The 24298-nt window shown below is 38.9% G+C and overlaps 1 protein-coding gene across 37 annotated transcripts in view; it reads right to left on the bottom strand.

Annotated features, from left to right (window-relative positions):
- The window catches only part of NRXN3 (neurexin 3), a 998348-nt gene that overhangs the window by 21341 nt on the left and 952709 nt on the right, over positions 1-24298 (bottom strand). For 21 of the 37 annotated variants that reach the window (XR_008449915.1, XM_054066529.1, XM_054066531.1 and 18 more), the window contains 1 exon segment: positions 17599-17683. Coding sequence is in view for 35 of the 37 variants with exons in the window: in XM_054066529.1 (XP_053922504.1) it covers positions 17599-17683 (85 nt within the window). In the remaining 2 variants the exon portion in view is untranslated. 37 annotated transcript variants of the gene reach the window in all.

The raw sequence follows: 24298 nt of genomic DNA, 5'->3' as shown, positions 1-24298 counted from the left end.
CTGAGATTTATGGGCTTATTAGGATATTAATGAATGACACTGTTTTGAAGTTAGAAAAGAAGTTTCACTTTCAAAAGACTCATTATAAACACTTGAGCCTGCATGGGTCTTTTGTTGGCTTTGGAAAAGGACAGTAAACAGGGACAGGCACATGGACCAAGATTATGCTGGAGAAGAATTGGTAGATTTGCCTGTTATTCCTAGTGCTTAAACAACACAAGGTAGGTTTTAATAGTAAATTTAAATGTCTAAAGCAAAGCGGCTACATTTCACAACCTCCCATGGCTTTAAGTTTTCCACCAAAATGGAAGCATGCCAGAAACCAAACTATGAACAGATTTATTTCTACTACATGTTACACAGATACATGCAAAGGACGCTCCTTCTCAACTTGTAATGATTTTGGGGGCCTCGCTCTTGGATATGTGAATATACCACATTTTCAGAAGTTTGTCTTTGAATCCGCACAAGACACACAAATTACTTTGAAGTAAGTTGCCATTGCCTCATTATAGGTCCATCACAATTCCTTATTATCATCTTATTTCACCATCTGATAATTTAGTAGTGGTAACCTGTGTTTAAAAATACAGAGAAAGGGAACCAAATGACAGTTCAAATATATAACTTCAAAGAGAAGAATTCGGCACAGAAGCACTAAGCTTTAGGATAAGATGATAGCTGTATGTGCTTTGTCTTCGTAGGTAGTACACAGAGTTAACTCAAAAAGCACTTAATTTCTGCTTTTTCCTCAGTTTCACCTTTCTCTTAGAAAAATACATTCCACTTTGAAAACTCTGCCATGGGGTTCTATGCTTATTATGTCTCAGTGGATGCATTTCCAACTGGAAAAACATCTGATCTATTTCCAGTTCTAAAGATAGTCTTCATATCAACTCTCTGCCAATTCAAGTTTGATATAAGAATCAAGTTTTGGTCTCCTATCCTCACTACTCATGCAGGTCAGCATGCCTTGTAGGTCAGTGACCTTATAGTTACCTCATTTCCTTCAATGGTTTTACAGAAGCATGACTGATTGAGCTTGTAAATTGGACATAGGTAAATGACTCCACTGGGGAAGTGAGAGGCAGGTTAGAATCTAGCTCCCAACTCCAGCACTGCCTGGGTGCCACAGGGATTAACAGGATACAAACCCGTTACAGTCAGTGGACTGGACTCTAAAACCAAGCACGGTATCAGTGAGGATGAGGAAAGGCTATTTGCTCATCTACAGCATTCAGGTATACCTATGGTTGGAAATGTTCCTTTTCCTGTAACAAATGGGAATTTTCATACTGAAAAAATAATTATATTCTGAAACATTTCCTCCCCTTTACTAGTGACATTCGTCTTTTAACCTTAGCAGTAATTTTTCCCTCTGCTACCTCTGCAGCAGTTATGTGCCCTACAAATCCTTTTCTCCATGCGTCTCTCAAACTTTCTCCATATTTCTCTAGACTATAGTTTGTGAGTCACCTAAGGAAGCATCTTTCTAACTTCTCTGATCACACTATTTACAAAGCGGATTCAGCAATATAGATCCTCCTTCTGAAAAGCTTCTTTTTAATAACAGCAAAAGATTTTTAAAAATTTGAGATAAGCAGTGCTACTAAAGTACCAGCAGTACATTTCTGGTCAAATACAGTACCTGCCATAATAGGGCTGAGCGTTCTGTCAGATAAGACCAAGAAGATCCAGAACATTACAGGTGCAGAAACAAAAATGGAAGTTTTAATGGCTTATTTTAAAGACAACATATTTTCTAAGCAACATGGGGGTTCAACACTGCTCCCTTCAAATACACTAATATGCAGAGCACAGTTGCACCAGCTCAGCTCAAAAAAGAAAGCGAATGTCAGAAGCTGTCAGACCTCAGAAAACTAACAGGCATTTCTCATGTATTCAAACCATGCTGAATTACTAAACTGTTGTAATAAAACACAGTAAAAAGTGTGGCTGATATGCACCTTATAAAACCAATCTGTTGTACTCAGCAGCTGAGCTTTGAAATACTCCATCTAAGTCTCTTCTCTGTATTAAACCATACAGATTTTTTCTTTATTTGAGACTGTGATTTAAGGTCTAGCTAATTCTTTACAGTGATTTTTCCCCCACATATTAATTATTCAAACTCAGCCCCAATCCTATGAACTGCTAAATACTTTCTAATTTCATTAATCCCAGTGAAAACTAAAGGCACACAATATCTCACAGGATCAGGCTGCCAGTTTTTTCCAGCCATGTGGTTAACGTAATTAGTAATTATGCATGCACATGCATATACATAGGAGTCTGCACAGAGTTGTTTTAATTTTTGACCATGAAAGTACGTAATTTGCATCCAAATTCCAAACTGCCACAGGGATCCAAGTGCTGACTGCTTCCTTTTCCAAAAGAAAAATCAACATCAGGTTCATAAATGCTGTGGACACAGGTTTGGAAGAGTTATAAACAAGTGAGTAATGCAGTGAAAAACTTCTGCTGTTGTTATTTCAAGCCTATTTCCTAGAGCAGTCTCCCATGGATTCCTTGCGCATACAGACCTTTTTTCATGCATGCAATGAATTTCATAATTCACTACTAATGATCTGATGATGTTCAGTACTGGTAAAATCCCCTAATCTGAAACTTAAGTGCATGATTTGCTACTCATCTGTAGCAATTTTATACTGAAAATAATGCTTGTATGTGTTCTTGCTGTACATTAGTACTCAGTAAGTGGCAGAGCACGTGCATCATTTCTTACAGCAGAATCACTGAGATCTGAAATCTGACATCCAAGCCTGGAGGCCAGTACAGAATATTGCCAGCACTGTGTTTTCATACCTAAGACACTTGCCAGAATGATCTGAAATCTGTTGTCATATTCTGTAACTGCATAAGGCCTATGTTTTATATACACATACTATGTAATATGCATTACATTTATATAAATATTTTTATGCACATTTATATACAAATACAGATATATATACGCTTATATACAAACACAGATATATATACGTATATGTACACGTATATGCGTACATATGCATTTTTCCCTTAACTCCTATTTCCAGAACCTTTCCCGGTCCTCCAGTCAGAGATGCATAGCTCAAATTTCTTGGATTTTATAAAAGGAAACTGCATTTGTCATCCTTTAATTCTCTGTCACAAAGAATCTCGTTCCTTTGCACAAGGTCCCTATGCTTATTAAGCTTTCCAACTATTTTCAGAACTCAGGCTGTGTATAAGAAGAGGCTTCATCGTAACGGAGCAGAGAGACAACAGTGCCTCTCTGCATGGCTTTGTCACTGCTACCCCTGAAATGATGTGTACAGTTCTATGCACTTCATTACCAGAAAAGAACAGCACAAGACAAAACAAAAGAGAAAATTGATAAAGAACTGCTGTTCAACAAGAACAATGATCATTGCTCTAAGCTGGTGTCTGAAATCTTTAACTTCACTGAAGACAGCTCATTCATCTTGTTTTGCATTTGCCGAAATCTCCCTTGAATAAGAAAATTAATGTAATATGACATACCACAGTATAAGCTGTCATTGCCCTAACACGACTGGATCCTCAGAAAAATGACCTCCTGGGGCGTGTATCTGACAGAAGGTTTAAGAAATCAGTAGGATCAAAATGCAACCTTTGTTTAAAAGTGAAGGAGAGATTAACTGAAGTTTGAAAGTTAAAGAATTAAGACTCCAAGGTCTTATTTCCAAATCTTGCCATTCAGACAGTCCTTAAAGGCCTGGTCCACAAAAAGATTAACTCTTGTCAGCATATAAATCTAAAATTTAGATCTTTGAAGCAAGTGCTCAGCTGCACTAATATCCACAAAGCTCCTCTCAGCTGCTGGAAAAAGTTATGGCAGTACAGCTATAAAATGTAGTCGGAGCTATTGAACACATACACATGCAGCAATCTCCAGGATCCAACTGTTAAAATTAATTTTAAATAAGCATGTTGAATGTGTAGCTGGCATCAGAGATCAAATACCAGTAAAATACTAGAAACAGCATTGCTCTTATAGGGATTTTAAAGGAAAAGAAGTAGATATCAACAGTATCATCTCATGAAAATCCAGTATCATCTCAAAGCTGTGTCTTCACAAAAAAGTCTGCTTTTAAATTTTGTGCTCAGATTCTTAATTAATTAGCGTTAATGGAAGCTAATCAAATTTGGTATGGGAAAAGAAACGAAACTGATTTGGCAGCTCTTGTTTTATCAGTTGCCACCTACAAGACAGGCCGGCAGAAAACTTGTAGTTTGTAACAAGGAAGGGAATGTCATTTGGGAGGTGAAAAGAAAAAAATTGCCAGAAGAATAATGAATCCTACTGCTTCAATAGCAAATGATGACTGAGATTAATTCTTCCTACGCTATCACTCCTTTGCATTTACTGTAAAAAGCACTACCTGAATGCTCCTTCTTCAGCAGAGAACCACGTAAATGTCTTTTCAGAGAACGTAAGATAGGGAACAAATGACACATTTCCCTACTCTTCCCATATGGAGGAATAATTACTACTAACAGAGTGAGCTAAGCACTCAAATTACTGTTTTCATCTTTAAACAATCCTGTTATTAGAATAGAGGTGCTCCAGGCACAACATTTGCAGTTTGTTTTACCAGCTGTTTCTAAAAATATTGCCTGAGTGAAAGAGACTTTTTATCCCTCTCTCTCCAAAATATTTTTTGTTTGCTTTTCCTTTCCAAGGGAAAAGTAATAAATATGGAAAATAGCATATGTGGGAAAGATCATACAGCTTCAGGAATGGGCTTTTACCATTTCTTTTCAAAATATAATGTAAAGCTATAAATTAAATAACTTAAGATGGTGAAATATAGTGGCCAAACTCCTTTGATAAATGTAATTAAGATTTTATTCTTCTAACACAATTGGCACAGAGCTAGTGACAGACATTTCTGATTGGAAAAAGTACGGTATGATGTTCTGAAGAACATAACTGGGGCAAAAGGGAAGCTAAAAAACTGAACGACTGTTGTAAAAACCTCCCAAGTTGGCTAAAGGTGAAAGTTACTAGTCATATTTTCAGAAATTAAAGAGACAAGTGTAGTGAAATCTCCGCAATATACTTATGACTACAAAGCTTTAATTTGTTTCATAAGAAAATACTTTGTTAGAATGTGAACTTTTACTTTTTTTTAATCATAAATTTCAAAATGAAAAGGCATTTTAAGACAAAAGTTGAAATTTGCATTGTAGGAGCCATAAAATATTTTCTTGGTTTTAATTTTACTCAAGTTGTTCAGAGGAAACCAGACAGTTCCCACAGTACTTTGCTAACACCAAATCTTCACTTTTTTTTTTTCTCAAAAGGAACCAGGGCATGAACATTTTCAACTACCTTCCTGGTGTCCGGATTCCCTTTGGACTTATATGACATGTTAAAGCACATGAAGAAAAGGGTTTCAGGCAAACCTGGAAACCTTGTGGTTATCTTATCAGAAAATAAAGCTCAGAAGTCATTCATCTTTTCTTATTCAGAGCTCACTCAGTCTGCTGCTGTGTGGAACACATCACAGCATTTTGTCTACAGAAAGGATGCCCATCAACCACTGGAATAAGGGCAGAGGGGGCAGTATGTCCAATCTACTGTACAAAAAAAGTACTTTTTTTCCCTTCAGATACATACATACTCCTGCTACACTGTCAAGTCCCTTGACTTTCTGTCAGGCTGTCAAGCCCTTCTTAATCCTTCCCACACTCTTTGAGAATCCCTAATACCCTGGCAGAGATAAGCGATTCAAAACCTTGCCAAAGGCACCTCCCTGCTTCAAGTTCAGATGTGCTCCAGAGATCCTCCATGTCAGACTATGTTTAGATCTCAAACCCAAGAATCATACTCGCCTGTACTCACAAAACACCTCCCCCAAAATGCTGGGATGTACTACTTGCTTTCGGAGTTATACAAATCCAAAGAGTTGAATAACAGAACTTAACAGGAGTATAAGAAAGAAGATAAGGCAACATTTAATCTATTTGTTCCACACTTGCTTGTAAAGCTCCTAAACAAGTTTATTCTACTCCTCTATTTCAGTTCCCCAAAGTGCTCCTTTTAGCCAGAACATAAACATAGCATTAACAGATGTATAAACACCTTTATACAGAGAGACATCATTCATGCTTTGCGATATATTAATGACACCTGTTTCAACACTAAAAGAATTAACATACAAGACAACCACAGATTCTAAGGGAAATACAGATCTCCAGGCACTCCACAGCAGATTTGTTGCTTCACGGAGAGAAGTCAAAAAAAGGAATTAAAATTATATTTTGATACCCTAGAATATACCTTGAACTAATTACAGGGCTATTTTTGCTCTTTAGGCTGTGAACTGCAAAACTTTTGAAGCATCAAGATTTTAGCAGTGATTAATCAGTGGCTGCTAAAACCAGTACCTAAAATCAGTCATACTGGTTTCAGTACCAGGGAAGAAAAAGAAATTCTTGACATCCATTAAAAAAATCAAAAAATTAAGCTCAAAATTGCTTTGCAGTTCTGCTGCCCTGCAAAGCCAGAACAACACTTCCCCCCTTTTGGAGGCCTCCGATTATTTATTGTTCTGATATTGAGAGAGAGTGAAACCCATGAAGAGAAAAGTGTTGGAATTTTCTTTTTGCTCTAAAAGAAGCTAATTTTGAAATTTTATATGTTTGTATGTCAAATAGTTGTAGTTCCTCTTGAATGCCAAAAGAGGAGCTGATGATCCTTATAGCACCCCATGGGACCAAACAACTTCAGTTTTATGAGACTCATAAGTAGGAAAATGAATCCTTGAGTGAGGCTCTTTTGTCAAGTTTTAATAATGTATTAGTGCAATGAAAATGCAGAATAAAATATGTTGTATACATTTTAGTATACATCTGGGATTTCAAATAAAGTCAGTTTAATTTTTTTTTTCTTCTATCCCTAATTTCAAAACTGATATGTTCTTTGTCTCCTTCTCACACAGCATTTAAGGTAAGTGTTAACACCTCATATTACTTAGTAACTGAGATTCCCAGGTACTTACAGTTGGGATAAAGCACTGATTTCTAGCTCTTGTGATTAATAAACTGGAACTGAAATGGAGAGACAGAATGAAGTCAGCGTAACAGCCCCTTTGACGCGATTATAAGCTTTGGTATCTCTCTATCTACTTGGGTTGAAAATGGAAGGCAAATAGCTTTTCCTGCTCTAATGAGGTATCATTCCAGGTGCTATAGTTCATGTGAACATCAGTACTTTTGTGTTTCTAATGCGTAAGGTACCTTTAGGTCTAGGCATGATGACCAAAAGAAACATATAATAAAACCTTTTAGTAGCAAAAGTGTATCTCTGTCCCTAGCATCTGAAAAAGCTCATGTTTTGGCTCTAACAGGTACTATATCTTTCAGAAATCAGATAGTTTCTACTTGTTTAAAGCTAACTAATCAGTTACTGTAAACATTTAAGGGTCTAATATACAAACACTTGCTTTTGATGCAAAATCTGTTCCTGAGTCATGTGTTAGCTCTTCTTTTCCACTGAATGTCATTGGCCATTTTTTCTTTCTTTCCCATATATTTTATGAAGCTGAAAATCAAAACTAACAGGGACAAAAAGCAAGTCCCAGCAGGTTGAAAATATCATGTCTTAGTATTTCAGACATGTGTCAGCTTGATAACATAGGCACAGCACTAGAGGGATTGCCAGAATGTGACAGTGCACATGGCTTCAAGTTTAGAGAACACGCTTTAAATAAAGACTGGAAGGCAGCAAGGGCAAGGTAGCCAGACTGTAGGTCTGATCCTGATCTCAAATGCAAAACGAGGGCAACTTACACCAGCTAAATCACGCTGAAGAAACTGTGAAGTTTTTGAAGCAAGATTCTGATCAGGATGCGAGTTCAATGTGATGGAAGTGCTGATACAAAAGATTTGTATAGTGCCTTAATTTATGTAGCCTGAGGACGGCTAATTCCATTGCACATGTTACTCTGGAGGAAAAAGTGATATTTAAGGAAAAGGATGCCACGATGATGTTCCTTGACATAAACCTATTTGGCTTTCATATCCTTTCCTTGCTTCTCTCTGCATTACCAGTTTAGGAGCTGTACCTGCTTCATAAAAATACAAAATAATGTTTCTTGCCACACCAAGTGAAGAGATCAATTAGAACTAGAACCTTAATAACAGCATAGTTTGTTTGTACATTTTCGGTAGCTAGAAGTAGTATATCATTTTGGTGAACTGCACAGAAATTTGCACCTGAATATCAAAGTCCATTAAAATATTGATTAAATCTCCTTATTTCTCTTCATCTCCACCTCATTTAGCTAACGATTATTTAACTTACCCTGCCTTACAGATAGGCATATGAGCAATACAGGTGCACAGTCACAGAAGGAATCAACAGCAGATCTGGGAGCGACACACCAGAGTTCAGGCTTTTTATCCTTGGCTTTAACAACTCAACCCTCAGCTCTCCCCTTTGCTCAATGAAAAATATCACAAGAGATGAAGCCAGCAGACAGAAAACAAAAGTACGAACTAACTGTTTCAAGTGCCAGAATCCATATCTACACTTAGTGGGATAAAACCAAGCACAATGGGAACTTCCATGGCATCTCCTGTGCTTCAGTGATCAATTTGCAACAGAAGGCTAGTTCCGGGCATCACAGAGACTACATAAGGCAAACAAAAGCAACCATTCAGCAGGACATAACAGCTTTGCCACAGCCTGGAGGCTACTATCTTGATGCCTGGACACTTGATTTAGTCATCTCAGTAGTCCGCTATGAAGGTTACCCTGAACTTCATGATGCAAGGGGCTACATTTTCAATTGTTCTGCTCCAATAAAACGCCGCTTGAGCTACAAGAATTGTTTATTTTGCTGTTAGCCTTATAACAGGACTGTTCTTGTCTATCTGACAGAGGGCAGTATTACACAAAACTACGAGCTTGTTGATTATAATATAATTTTATAAGCAGTTGCTTTATTTAAGCAACTGACAAAAAAAAAAAGCCTTAGGTTTGGTAGGAATTAACATTTGTGAAAAACATTTAGAGACCCAAAATCCAAATCAAGGAAGCCTTAAATATTGATTCATTTTTGCTATAATTAATAGCACTCAGTAATGTTTCTTGGATTATATATGAATTAAGAAAACTGAACTGAGCACAAGATCATGGGTTCTTATGGGTGAAAGAAAACTTATCTTGTTTTTATCCCTCTGCAAGTACAGGAGATATATCTTGGGTAAGAGAAGTGAAATAATTAAATGAAATCATTCCACATTATAGATCTGAACACATCCCATCACTTCCCTCTTCTGGTAACTCTTAGCTTAAACAGCTAAGCCTTATAACGTCCTCTTGTGAGAAAAGTTCATAGATTTCATCATCTCATTTTCCCTGCAGAATAAAAGAATTCCTGCAAAACCGGGATTTTAGCTATGTTGAAAATATGTATAAGCATGCTTTTAGTGATGCTATGAACAGCATCTGCAAAGAAACTGACTGCATCTTCCTTAACTAATTTGAGTTAACCCACTAATGCCAGCTGGTGTATCCTAATGCACTGAGGCCTTCCATGCCACTAACATGGCTAGTGCAGGAACAGAACTAAGGATACGCACAAATACAAACCAAAGCACCTTCTTTCTTAATAGTGTTTCATGTCCAAGCAGACACCTAAAAAGTCAGGCTGTTTTCTTCTGCCTTACGCATTATTGCATATTTACGATGCGTATGGCAGAAGACACTCCAGATGCATTTCCAGAATTGTGTACAAGTTATACAAGTAATCATCAGCAAGACAGTTTTTACCAGTATCAGTAAAGAGGCAGACATCACACAGTTACAAACAGAAGACTGACCCCACAGACTGAAGATGCACTACTCTTGGAAATCTTAAGGACATCCTATGTTTTCTTCTCTTTGACTACAAATGAACTATGAACTCTGAATTTTAGAAATACATTCAAATAGATGTCATTTCAGCTGCATGTGCAACATGATATTCCCTTCACAGGACTGCCTTTTATAAAAAGGCCTGGGTACTTTCCATTTAACATACAGTCTGCATCCTGCAGCATTTTCTGGCACCTAAAGCACAGATAAACAGGAGTTCTTACATTAAAGAGGTCAGCACGCACATACAAATCCTCTAAAAACCTACAAAGAAGTCACTTTAGTATCATTTCAGTAAACTTTTTCTAAGAGTAAAATGATAGCAGAGTTTGAATACTTTCCAGCTGCAACCTTTGTCATTCATAAGATGCTGTGTGGACACCTTGTGTCTTCCAGACCAAAGTTTTGGGGTGACACACAGAACATCATTCAAAGCTTGGCGCCCCTTTGTGGACCTCGGGCAGGTAGGGAGGGGAGGAGAGGAAGGCAGGGGGAGAGGGACAACAGAGCGGCAGAGAGCTGAACACCAGCTTACAAACAGAGAACAGAATCACATAACAACACTGGACCAATGGACTCCAAGACACATCGACAAGACAGATGGACACAGACAAGACGTAAGATTGCTACTGAGAAAAAAAAAAAGAGCAAAAAAATCCATAAAATAAAGTAGATATATAATGCCTTGGCTGCAAGAAGCAGCCGACAGCACTGGCATAACCTTCCAAAAAGAAGAAATTATAATACAACTAAAAATTAAAATTGAAACGATATCCCCCCAAATCATACACTACAGACTTGCTTGGTTAGCCTGAATGCGTAGCTCTGATGAAACACAAGATGGCATCATCACAGCCCATGCACCGGTTAATGAAGGCCATGGTTAGTTATAACAGCTAAACTACAGCATGCCATAAAAATGACCTTGCACTGACCCAGAAATAAAAGATACAACACATACTCTGCATTGCAATAAAATTCTTTTTATGCCATCTGTGGTTTGCAGGGCTTTCTTTGTTGGAAGAATTTTTTTGTGAGGGAATGCAAGGGCAAAGGGAGTCTTTTTTTTCCTTCTGGGTGTTTTTCCCCTAAACTCAATTGAAAAAAAAAAGGGAAAAGGGAAAAGATGGGATAGAGGATTTTAAAACGGGTAGGGAGAAGAGAAAGTAAAAAGAAAGGAAAGGTAAGAATCTTCATTCTTTCGCACACAACTTTCTTGGCATGTCTGAAAATGTGCATTTCTTAAGGATGGCAAGAAAAGATTTTGTTGCCTTTATTGGTTTGCAGATCTATATCTCTTTCTTGAGATGATTATACCATTGTTTTGTTGGTAGAATTCAAAAAATAAAAATTGAAAAGTACAGCAATGATTTTAAAAATTAAAAAATAGCTGTATGGCACAATTATGAGCCAAAAAAGGGTGAAAGAAATATAAAAGAAATTAAAATGTCAATCACCAAAAATTCATGCGGCACAAGATGCGGTGAAACGACAGAAAATGTTCTTCAAATATATACAATGTATATATCTATCTATATATACACGGAATATATGTGCATATATCGATGGATATACCTGTATAATTTTTTTATTCTCCCTGCCCCACCCTACCGCAAGACTAATTGGTAGATGAAACTATCGATTAAAAGTAAAAAAAAATAAATAAAAGGAAGAAAAAAAAAACTGTAATAAAAAGAAATTAACATGCTTTGTTCACCAAGAAATACCAATCTCATGCATTTGTCCACGCAAGTGGATGCCAGGGTTAGATGAAGGCATGAATTTCTGTGTAAACATGGGATTGGATGATACAGGCTACTGCTGATATTGGTCATTCATTACTTTAGTATATGCGTATAGATATATATGCACACTGTATGTAGTGCATATATAGATAAATTATCCTCATGGGTGGGGCCTTTGGAGCTTACATAGAAAAAAAGACCAATATGCTGAAAACCAAACTCAGTATAAATTTCTAATATAAAAAAGGAAACAAAAAATCCTGTTAGTCATCTGCATGATTGATTAGTAAAACTTGTTCATTTATTTTTGTTTTGCCTGCAAGATTGTAGCTAGGAAATTCCCTCAAATAAGTGATGCTATTACACCCTGGGAAGTGCCACAGAGGAATCCCCCTCCTTTGGGTCCATATGGTATTCAGCTTGTGAGGTGGGAAGACTATTCTGCTGTGCACTCTGAGGCATGCACCCAACTTTAAAGGCCATTTCTTGTTCAAAGCATAAGAAACAGAGAAGAATCACTTTTGCTTGACAGAGTATAAGATAGGACATAACTGAATACTGGATTTATGGGAGATGTTTCTCCAAGGAGAGCAACGAAAATTCCCTGGGTTCTTCAAGAAGGCTGATGTTGTTTATGGGGGATGAGAGCCAAATCATCATGACTTTTGGCTTCTTCAGTCCAAATTTCTTCACTGCCAGCTTACTGCTTTTTATAGTGTGCTAGCTGCTTGTAGGCTCTTGGAAGAGAGATTCTGCTTGTTTTCTGCAAATAAATCTGTACCTGGTTCTGCAGCTTACCTGGATGGAAGCTTGATTGTCCAAGCCCATAAGTCAGAGGGCTGAAGTGAATGTGTGCAGGCCAGTAAATTAGATACAGACACCATACTTGCAGGATATGTCCCTTGTGTATGGGTATATGCTACAAAACAGTGTGTAACTTCCAGTACAAAGAACTGTAGATTTTGGCATCTCTATTGCTGTGTCCAGTCCCTCACTGGAAAAGCTTACCAGTCTGATTAGACAACGCCAGCCTTATGATATATGAAGCCTTTTGGGAAACATAAAATAAATTTCTCTGGAGAAAGAATTAGGCCAATAGGAAAGGAAAGCTGGCAACTGCACAAGGGAAGAAACACAGGCTGTGCCAAGCCACGAAGCTAGGATTAAGTCCTACAAACCATTTCAAGATGCTACATTATGGTAACTAATTAGTGAGTGTCTGGGTCTTATTGTTTTGACTAATTCAATGAGCAGCCTGGTTTATAAATTAAATCAGCTGCCCAGTCACCAGCATCCAGCCTGCCCAGTGCCAGAGCACTGAGCTAAGGGGCACACCTAATGGGAACAAGGCCAAAGGTATGAGGAGACAGCAGCAGCTGCTTTCTGGAAAATATAACTATAATCTTCATGACACTGAAGTATCAGAAAGATTGCACCAGGATGGGACGCCATCGAGAAGGATCTGGACAAGCTGGAGAAGTGTGCCTGTGTGAACCTCATGAGGTTCAACAAGGCCAAGTGCAAGGTCCTACACCTGGGTCAGGGCAATCTGTGGTTTAAGTACAGGACGGGGGATGATGTGATTGAGAGAAGCCCTGCAGAGAAGGACTTGGGGATGCTGGTTGATGAGATACTCTATGCGAGTCATCAATGTGTGCTCAGAAGGTCAATCGTATCCTGCACTGCATCAAAAGAAGCGTGTCTAGCATGTGGAAGGAGGTGTTTCTTCCCCTCTGCTCCACTCTTGTGAGAATCCACCCGGAGTACTGCGTCCAGTTCTGGAATCCTCAACATAAGAAGGATATGGAGCTGTTGGAATGGGTCCAGAGGAGGCCCACAATGATGATCAGAAGGCTGGAGCACTTCTGCTACAAGGACAGGCTGAGAGAGTTGGGGTTGTTCAGCCTGGAGAAGAGAAGGCTATGGGGAGACTTTATCATGGCCTTCCAGTACCTGAAGGGGGCCTACAAGAAAGCTGGGGAGGGACTTTTTAAAAGGGCATGTAGTGATAGGACGAGGAGGAATGGGTATAAATTGGAGGGGGGGAGATTCAGGCTAGACATTAGGAAGAAATTCTTCATGATGAAAACAGTGAGACACTGGCACAAGTTGCCTAGGGAAGTTGTGGATGACCTTTCCCTGGAAGTGTTCAAGGCCAGGTTGGATGGGGCCTTGAGCAGCCTGGTATGGTGGGAGGTGTGCCTGCCCAGGGCAGAGAGTTGGAACTAGATGATCTTTAAGGTCCCTTCCAGCCAAACCATTCTATGATTCTACAATTGCCACTACTTGTTAGAGAAATTCCTTCTGCGTACATATGTGTCTACAGAGGATGTCTGCAAGCCACCTCAGTCAGGACAAGTCCTGTAATAGCTCCTGGTCTCTACACAGAGTGATCTACAGAAATCCCAGCAGAAATAAATTCTAGATGTAGGGCACAGAGGAGTAGCCAGCCTGCTACAGTATGTTTCTCAAGCTAGCCAGGAAAATCCTGAGGGGAGTGGAGTGATTAAATTGCTTTTATCCATCTTCTTTTAAAGACGTGCAAGTATCCAGATGCAGATCATATGCTCACTGAGATTCACGTCTTGGGTTCAACAGACAATCATAGTTAAGTGGCAATAAAACCAAGCAAATGCTTCTCACAAGATGTTTAAGTAAAAAGAAGATATGATTTTTTGGGTTTTGAACTATCGTTGAGTACACCAAACCCAAAGTCTTCAAAAAGACTCTGCAGGGTGCTGTAGCTGATCCCAAAGTAAGAAATTTAGATCTTGGGATTTGATTCTGAACCATATGAAAGCTGAAAGCTTTTGATTTGCAGGGCAGCGTTCGTTCTCCACTGCCCTTGGTCATTGCACAGTAGGTTCATAGTGACGTATATCATATCTCACAGCTGCAGCAGTGAGTTCAGTAACCTTCACATAACTGGACCATAGCACTGAGGGTGATAGAAGGCCAAGTTGTGATGGTTGGCAAAAACTCAAGAGCTTTAAAAGCTACACATTATCAGAGCCCGTGGTGGGTTAGGTCATTTAATTTTCAATTTGCTGCAAAAGCGATCAGGCAAGCCAGAAGGTAGCATAAAATACACTGACCTGTCAAAAGAACAGGATGAAGCAACTTCAAATGGGTCCAATTAAAATAAAATAAAAAACCACCCAAACCTACACACTAGAAAATACAAGCAAGATAATCTGGCTCTTCTCTTTCCACGACGTATAAGTTTAGTACCAGATCTGGCATATGGCCAGAATCCTAACTTGGCTGGTGATGTGTAAAGGCAAACATATCTGCTCAGCCAAGCCAGCATCACTGGGTTTTGATAAGCCAGCTCAGATTGCTTAAGTGCTCCAGTGCAGAACAGGCTGCATGATTTGATACTGGCTGTATTGCAGACACTGTTCTACCTCCCCTGGAGATGCTAGACAGACAAAGAAATACAAATGAGAAGCGCCATAAACTTGTTACTTTTCCTTCTTATTATGATGGAATGAGCTAATATTATGTTTTTGGAGGCTTTTTTTTTTTTTTCTTTTTTTTTTGCGATTTTGTACACCAGGCCTCTGAGAGCAGGAAACCTCGAAAACTGGATGTGTAAACTTCATCAGCAAGGAGCATCTAGGAGACTTTTTTAGCATATAACTAGAATCATTGAACCATAGAATTGTTTGCGTTGGAAGGGACCTTAAAGATCATCTAGTTCCAATCCCCTACTACGGGCAGGGACACCTCCCACTAGATCAGGCTGCTCAAGACCCCATCCAGCCTGACCTTGAACACCTCCAGAGAGGGAGCATCCACAGCTTCCCTGGTTTCATTGTTGGGCTAACTATTATTCTCAATGCCACAGTAATTCCCAAGAAAATATCCATATTTCAATGGGTCATGCAAACAACTGTCTTGTAGAAGAGGAGCAGTACATGAAATTTTCAAGAATGTCTAGTAGTTTAGGAGAGTACCTTCAGCATATTTTTAGTAAATCATATAATTTCACATGGAAGATATTCAAATGCCTGTAGGCACTTATAGCTGCCGTCTGTAATACTTACTAGAATTTTCAAAAGCAAGCCATTTTTACAAATCCAGTTTGTACCTGTTTATAGCATTAGATTTCTAGCTGTGTCAAGAGAGAGGTATTCTCAGTCCAGAAATGTTGCTTTATGAAATTTCATGTTAAAATAACCTGTTTTACCAAATTTCTCCTCAAACTTTGATTTTTTCACTAGTGGCACAAGCTGAAAGCATTGCTATTATAATTCAATAATGCTATTGAAGTAATCATAATTTCTTTGTTGAAATATAAATTACAAAATATACAAAGGAGGAGTCTGATAATCTCATTTCCTCCTTTAAATGAAATACTTAGTGACCAAAATAAATAAAAAAAAGATGTCTTCAAAGGTTAGTGTAACTGTAATGAAATGTTTCCTATCCATTCACTTTCATATAAGTTGCAGTACATTAGCCCTTTTAGCATGTTCCTATAAAACCCACACCTCACTTTCAGGATAATCACTGTGCTGGCATTTCATTACTAGTTTTATTTGAAATCCCAGTACCCATGCTTTTTATGCTCCACAATCTAGAAGTATTTGGACTGCTTTTCTGCCAGGTAGGGTGTTGACAAACTCATAGAGATGTGTGAAAAAAAGAGATGGGAATAGGCTGAGCTATCTGTTAGCATCAGTTGTTGTGTCACCACCTTCCCTGCTATCAGGGTGAAAGCAAGAGTATGGGTAGAAGTTCCCAGCTACAAGGCAATGCCAATCTCAGTTTACCGCATGACCAAGTTCTACCAAAAAATGCAGGCACAGCATGATGAATTGAAAAGAAATATGAAAGCCTTGGGTGAATTTTAATGTTATTATTGTATTAATCAAATGGTTACAGGAAACTATAAACAGAACATTTATAATGCTTTTCATTTTTTTAAAGGAAAAATAAAACATCCCAAATAAAATAAAATAAAACCAAACCAAATCAAAACACCCCCTAAACTACTTATATGTTTCACTTTCAAGGACAAAATATTCTAACCAAAATCTCTTTTTCTTTTAAATGTACACAGAAATTCGATGATGTCTGTTCTCTATTATAGAAATGCTTATTAACTCATGGCAAGCCTCAAAAAAGAAGACTTGAAAAAGCCTGTAAGAAATAAAATAGACTGCAGTTGCCTGCTGAATCATATATTTCACCAGAAAGAAAAGCCATCAAATGATCAAAATGTATCTGAAAGGGAGAAGTTGAGTCAGTTCCACATGGCCAGTCCTTCTGACTCTTTAATGGATACATTTTGAAGCATCACTGCAGATAACAGGGCAAGAATTACTACTAATTTTGTTATGCTAGAACTATGTTTTAGTGCTCCCCAATTTTTCTGGGTTCACAGGAAACAAAATTAGTATAAATACATTACCATGTTAACTGTATTCAAAATCCCATGGACGAATGTATCCTTTCACAGTCCATCTTCAGAACAATTAACAAATATTAAACAAGGCTAATAATGCATTATTGCTTCATTTGCCTTCTGTTTTTCAAACTTTTATCCTCCCCACTTCATAGATCTTTATTATTTGTCACACGCCACATTGCTATTTTTGATTTCCCACTGTGTCAGTGAAATAACTGCTACAAACGTGAACTATTAATTAGCTCGTTCACTTACATGAAGTTTGGTTTCCATGCAAACAACTTTATATTAAACAAATAGTGACTCCATATTTATATTTTGCTATTGCCAAGTCCATGGGATCTGATGCTTGGCTGCATAATTTTTATCTTATGCACAGTGTATATATACATAAACATGTGTGTATATGTGTATATATATACACACACACATATACACACATATATATACACATAATTATATATGTATACATTCACACACATATAAACATGTGTATGCATTGTTTTTTGCAAATTAAATCAGAAAGCAAGCAAAACAAGACTGACCTGACTTACCTGTACTGGGCTCACAGTCAATGAAATCTTCATCATCGCTAGAACATTCAGCTGATGAAACGATGTCATCTGTTGTCTGCCATGCGAAGGAAAGGATTGAAGGAAAAAGAAGAAAGAAAATAAAATATAATATATTTGCAAATCAAGAGTTGTCACAAAGACAATTAAGTGTCCCAGAAAAAAAATGGTTCAGAACTGTAACTTTTTAAATATTTTACTTGTTCCAAACATTCCAGATATCCCTCTGCATATACGGCTTCCATGGAGCTGGATTCCCCTGTCAGAGTGCTTATCCTGTCCTACAGAATATTTCAGGTGTGCACAGGTGCAGTGCACCTGCTGAGCTGTTTAGGTTAGCAGTGGATCACACCGTGCAGAAGAACACAGCAGTCTATGACAACTGCTTGGCTGTTAAACTCTCCTCTGACAGCCAAAGTAGATGAGTCCAGTTGGAACATACTGGATTCCTGGATAAATACCATTACAACACAGGGTCTGAACGTATAAGGCATGTTCAAGCTGAACGTACTTTCCACAAAGAACAATGTACAAGACACACTCTGATCATTTGCATCTTGCAGGCATTTAACAGTACTCTTTGCGGTGTTGCTAGATACATTACTGAGGCAGAGGTAACACCCACTGTGTTAATGTGCTTCTTGGACTGGGAATCTTCTGCATTTACCGAGACAGTAAATACCTGTGCAACCAATTTATTGCACTACAAGGAACTGCTACATATGTTAGGTAAGCCCAGCAAAAAATCCCACTTGCTTGCTTGCCAAGGGAATGGGGACATTGCTGTGACTGGGTTGACAGGCTGGGAAGTCTGTTTCTGAAAGGCTTAAACGAAACTGTGACTATTCACATCCCTTACAGGTTTCAGCACATTCTTTTGCATTTCCAGCTGGTGATTCTTTTTTTTTTTTCCTGCTAGTCTAATTAATGAGCAGCATGTACTGCAGAGTGTTAGAGAGAAGTGTACTGGCATCTCTTCCCAGCAGCATCTCCTGCCTGTAATTGCTGCAATTAGTTGAATTAGTAATGCAGACCATTAGGGAGAGTCTATGGCAGCCTCTGCACACAGATTGTTATGTTCCTGTACACAGTACAAAATTAACTCGGCTCAGCAGCATCAGCTCAAACCACGGTTTCTGCTGAAATTGTCTCCCTTAACAACTCCTCCTCGCAGAGAGTTGCCTATTCTGCTGAGCAGCAGGATCAGTGGGATGTCTCCTGAAACAAAACTACTAAAATGTTCCTCACCAGGCAGGAAGCACTGCTGAAACCTCTGCTCCTCAGGAGCAAGGCAGCTGTACTTCAGTATGCTTTGTTTAGCACTCTGGGTGAATATTCCTCAGAATCTCACATCATGACAAGCTCTCCAAATCAGTCCTGAAAAAGACCCTCCAGCTTTAAATAAGTTGTCTTTTAAAGTCTGCCATGGCTGTCTCCAATATGCTGCATGTTCCCTCTTCGTGTAAGTGTTCCAAGGTCTCAGCCTTTTCTTTAGACTCCTGAGATAGTAACACTAGCAAGTTCTTCTGTCTACTGCCAGAAGTTACCTGCACTCTCCCTCTCTGCATTTCAGCTAAGGAAAAAACACAAGCTTTCAGTCAGAAAGATAAGATTGAATCTGACATTCCTTCACTCTTGATTTTAGTGGCTTAGAGTGAGACAAGAAAGAAAAATAGGTTCGGTCAGCTGTAAATAAAAATTATAAAAATAGAGTATCTTTAAAAAAACAGCCATGAAGTATGGGAATCTCTATTGTAAGTGTTGCTTAGTCTTACTCCAGCATTGCCTTTTGGCAACATTTGGTTGGATGCGCTTTTGCAGTAGTCTCGTGCTTAAATACTGTCATTAAAAATTTTCAGAATCTTGCCTTAATGGGGAGGTAAGATTAAAAGGAACTGAAGGTAACATTAACAAGGCAGTTTCCTGCCTTGCATGCTAATGTAGGCTTTTTTAGCATTTTCTATCAGTCATAGAAAATGGAAGAATGCTGTTGGATGCTGGTGACTTCTCTCTTAATACAGAATGGCTTTAAATGTTCAGCTGTTCAGTAAGAGGTCAAGAAAGAAGGAATGCACAAAATAAAAATTTACTTTCTACACGTCTTCTAATTGCACTACTGTAAAGTAATTTAGTGCAATAAGTCAACAAAACTATACTGCAAGAATTTTTTTTAAGCAGGTGAAATGTAGCTAGTGAAAATAGAGATTTGTATTACAGTTGTCTGAACCGATTGTAAAAGAGTGAAGGACAGCACTGTGAATAAAGAACAGGCTGAATTTAGAGCATGTGGATTTTGCTCTTAGTTGAAGACCTGACAATTCACATGTAGGGTCTCAAAGAAGAATAGTGGTGGTTGTCACTAATCAACTGCTGTATCTATCCCACTTGCTCATGTCTATGGGCTTCAGGAATCAGATTCAACCGAACAGACAACTTGATTCCATATTTGTAAACAATAACGAGTTCTTTTAGAACTCTTTTAGAACTCTTTTCTCTCTCTTGCTTATTAGGGGCATCATATGTAATAACAGGTGTTATTCCTTTACACAATGTTTTTATTTTTAAAAAATAGGGAACTCCTTGTAACAGGATGCTGTTATATTATAAAGGTTTAGTTGCATTTTAGAAGTGATTGGCTAGACGAAGAATAAAAAAATTCATTTGGAGCTACTAAATAGCCTGCATCATGCTTGGCAAGTCCCTGTGCCACAGACACTGAAGACCAAAGTAGTATCACTATTTGCATTGTCCCGCTCAGGACTCTCTCCCCGAGGTCCCACATATAGCCAGGGTCAGCAGCAGGGTGTTGGGCGAGATGAACCTCTGTGGTCTTCCGGCCACTCTTGTGCATGACAGATGCTGGAAAATGGGGGATGAAGAATTTTGAAGTCAAAATGAATTTTGAGCAAGAGCTGAAAAGTCATGAAGTCTGGCCCTTGTTTATCTTCTTGATCAACTTCCTACCTAACAAGCAGCTTAAGGACACCACATGCAACATACCTTGCTACACTCTTAGATATGTGTTCTAGATTTCCTTCTATAAAATCCTCACACAGCTTGGGTTGGTTCTGAACACAAAGGGCACGGTCAGGCAGACTCAAAAAAAAAGAATGCAAATACACAATGTACAGTGCTCGCCAACCCTACCAGCTCCGACCTCTATCTGCAGTTTTTCGTGATTGGTTTCACACTTGATTCTATCAGTTAATCCCTGTCCTTTCCTCCCATTCTCCACTGCATGCTATCTCCCCTGTTATTTCAGTTTTTCTTGCTCTGTGGTTGCTCTTTGTCCCATGCTACTGATTTTGTATTTATAAAAGTGAGGGTTAGAAAAAGAGAAGAACCTCCAGAAGTGGTGTTAGACTTGAGTCAAGGTCATTAATGCATTCTCTAGAAACCACAGAGAAGATAAGTGCACTAATCTGTCCTGCCATTTCCTAGCTTAATCTCAGTACTTTCCATCACAATTCATCCCTAACTGACTTTCTAGTCCCATCACACACTGATTATCCATGCACCTTCCAATCAGATACCAACATCTGAATCACCCTAGAGGAATAAACTAATTCAGTGAGAAATAGCAAATTCCTGACCACAGAAACAGAGTTGAGGAAACCTCCAGAAGAATATGACTCCTTGTACCTGGAATCAATAGCTTTCAAAACCCTCCTGGAGCTGAGCATTTTCACTAGGTGATTACTAAAGAAGACAGGAGAAGCTAGCAAGCAGCAATCCCAGAAATCTCTCCACTAACGTAATTTCTTTTCATCAGAAACAACTTGTTGTGAGGCACTAACCAAAACTAGCTATTTGGTTTCTGGTTCCCTTTTGCCATTTTTGAAATGGGGCTGATTATGCTCACCTGTTGGCCCCAGGAGAGGTACACGGATTAATACTTTAGTGTCAGTCCAGTGACATGGTGACGGTAAATGCTAAACATTCTTATGTACAGGTAACATGATAGTAATGAAACTTTTCCATATGCTATTATGGAAATGATGTTAGTGTTTCCATTGTAAAGAACACGAGAGAGAAAATATTTTTCTATTCCATATATTAGCTAAATTCCATATTAAAAATAATAATTCATACTGTACTATTTTAAAATATGTATTTCAATTTTAAAGAATCCAGCTTTGAAATTACTTGGCCCTGTATTAAACACCATAAAACTAAAGATAGGTATTATAATAACTTTCAATAAAAATCTCTTTCTGGCAGGAACCCTTTTTATTCCTTCCTCTGAAAGGTTTTTTATGGCACTTATATTATTATTTTTTTCTCTTCCTCTCTGTTATGTTTAATGAAATTGCCATGGAATAAAACTGAGGTAGGACAAAGCGCTAAACTCCGAGTCCACCCTTGAGGATTTATGGGCATATTTACCTTCAAATTCTTTCAGTTTCACTGACTTGGCTCCCTGTTCCTTTCTATGAATTATTAGTTCTGTAATCACCTCCTCCTAATTATTCACTCCAAGGGCCTCTTCAATCTTGCCATGGTGATGGTTTTACTTCTTTGTTCATCACACTGTATGCACTGGTGTGCGATGTAAAGTGCAAGGAAAGTTGGGATGGCATGGCAAGACCTGCTTAAGATGACTCCATTCCGATTCAGTCATTCCAGGCACCTAGAGCCCCAATTTATGCATCAGATCCACAACCTTTGCTCCTTTCTTCTAAACAAAATGGCAGGTGCTGAATCTTCCTTTTCCCAAACACAAAGTTTTTTTTGATACCTTGCTCCTTGGGTACACCATTATTTGAGCAAGATGAAGCATACTGGATAAAATAAGTCCTGTCACAGAACAGCTTTATGAAATTATAAATAACATATCCAAGAATGACGGAGCTCTCACTTCTAGTAGGAGAGAAAACAAAAGGACCCATAAATTCAAACCCTGCAGACAAATTCCTCCAGAAGTACATACTTGGCAGCTGCTTCACTCAGTAAAGTAGGATTTAATTTTCCTACTTGCCTTTTTCTTGAAACTCTTCTGCACACTGTACACATTACTTCTAATTCCAATTGAAATCATTAAATTATTTGAAAAGCAACACTTAATGCTTTGTTGTGAGAGAAGTGTTAATCTCTTTGCCACCAAGGAATGTCAATTTACAGTCCATCTTGAGATATGACCACCACAAAATACCAGGCACAAATATCTTCCCAACAGCGGGTAAATACAGTTGTATTGATCTGAGCAGTGCAACTGTCTTTCACCTTTCACACCTAAACTGTACAGAGCAGAAAATCAGCAAACTATTCTTAAATCTGACCACTTGACTGCTTCTGCTGCTCTCATCCTGCTGTATTTTCTAAACATCTCAAGTTTATCCTAGAATGGCAAAATCTTACTGACGCTGTTCTGTCTTCCAGAAACCAAGATATTTCTTGGCAAAGACCAGGCTGGAGGCATTTGCTGCCTTGCCAAAAGGAAGTTACCAGAGGAAGTGTCTTTCTTATTAGATGTCATTTCTACCTTGGATGTCTCAACCTTTTCTTTTTTAAAGAACTTTTATTCTGTTCACACTATTCCAATTAAATAAGAATCCTCCATCTGTCCTTTCTACACCTTATATTTTTTCCTCACTTTCTGTTTAATCTTTATTTACAAAATACCCTGGAGTTCCTTACAGTATAGCACACCTAAGAGATACAGCCCGGACAAGTTCAAACTACTACACACAGATAGAAAGTAAATGCATACGAATGGGAGAATATTAGAAATGTTGCTAAAATCACAGAATCACAGAATCACCAGGTTGGAAAGGACCCACTGGATCATCGAGTCCAACCATTCCTAACACTCCCTTAAACCATGTCCCTAAGCACTTCATCCACCTTTTCCTTAAACACCTCCAGGGAAGGCGACTTGACCACCTCCCTGGGCAGCCTGTTCCAGTGCCCAATGACTCTTACTGTGAAGAATTTTTTTCTGATATCCAACCTGAACCTCCCCTGGTGGAGCTTCAGGCCATTCCCTCTAGTCCTGTCCCCTGTCACTTGGGAGAAGAGGCCAGCTCCCTCCTCTCCACAACCTCCTTTCAGGTAGTTGTAGAGAGTAATAAGGTCTCCCCTCAGCCTCCTCTTCTCCAGGCTAAACAACCCCAGCTCTCTCAGCCACTCTTCGTAAGATTTGTTCTCCAGCCCCTTCACCAGCTTCGTTGCTCTTCTCTGGACACGCTCCAGAGCCTCAACATCCTTCTTGTGGTGAGGGGTCCAGAACTGAACACAGTATTCAAGGTGCGGTCTCACCAGTGCCGAGTACAGAGGGAGAATTACCTCCCTGGACCTGCTGGTGACCCCATTTCTGATACAAGCCAAGATTCCATTGGACTTCTTGGCCACCTGGGTACACTGCTGGCTCATGTTCAGTCGGCTGTCAACCAGCACCCCCAGGTCCTTCTCTTCCGTGCAGCTCTCAAGCCACTCTTCCCCCAGTCTGTAGCACTGCACAGGGTTGTTGTGCCCCAAGTGTAGGACCCGGCATTTGGCCTTGTTAAACCTCATGCCATTGGTCTCGGACCGGCAGTCCAGCCTGTTCAGATCCCTCTGCAGAGCCTCCCTACCCTCCATCAGATCCACACTTCCTCCCAGCTTAGTGTCATCTGCAAACTTGCTGAGGGTGCACTCAATGCCTTCATCCAGGTCATTGATAAAGACATTGAAC

The sequence above is a fragment of the Cuculus canorus genome, chromosome 5, assembly GCF_017976375.1.
Source record: "Cuculus canorus isolate bCucCan1 chromosome 5, bCucCan1.pri, whole genome shotgun sequence".
Taxonomy (NCBI): Eukaryota; Metazoa; Chordata; class Aves; order Cuculiformes; family Cuculidae; genus Cuculus; species Cuculus canorus.
This window is presented reverse-complemented; position numbering and strand designations above follow the sequence as displayed.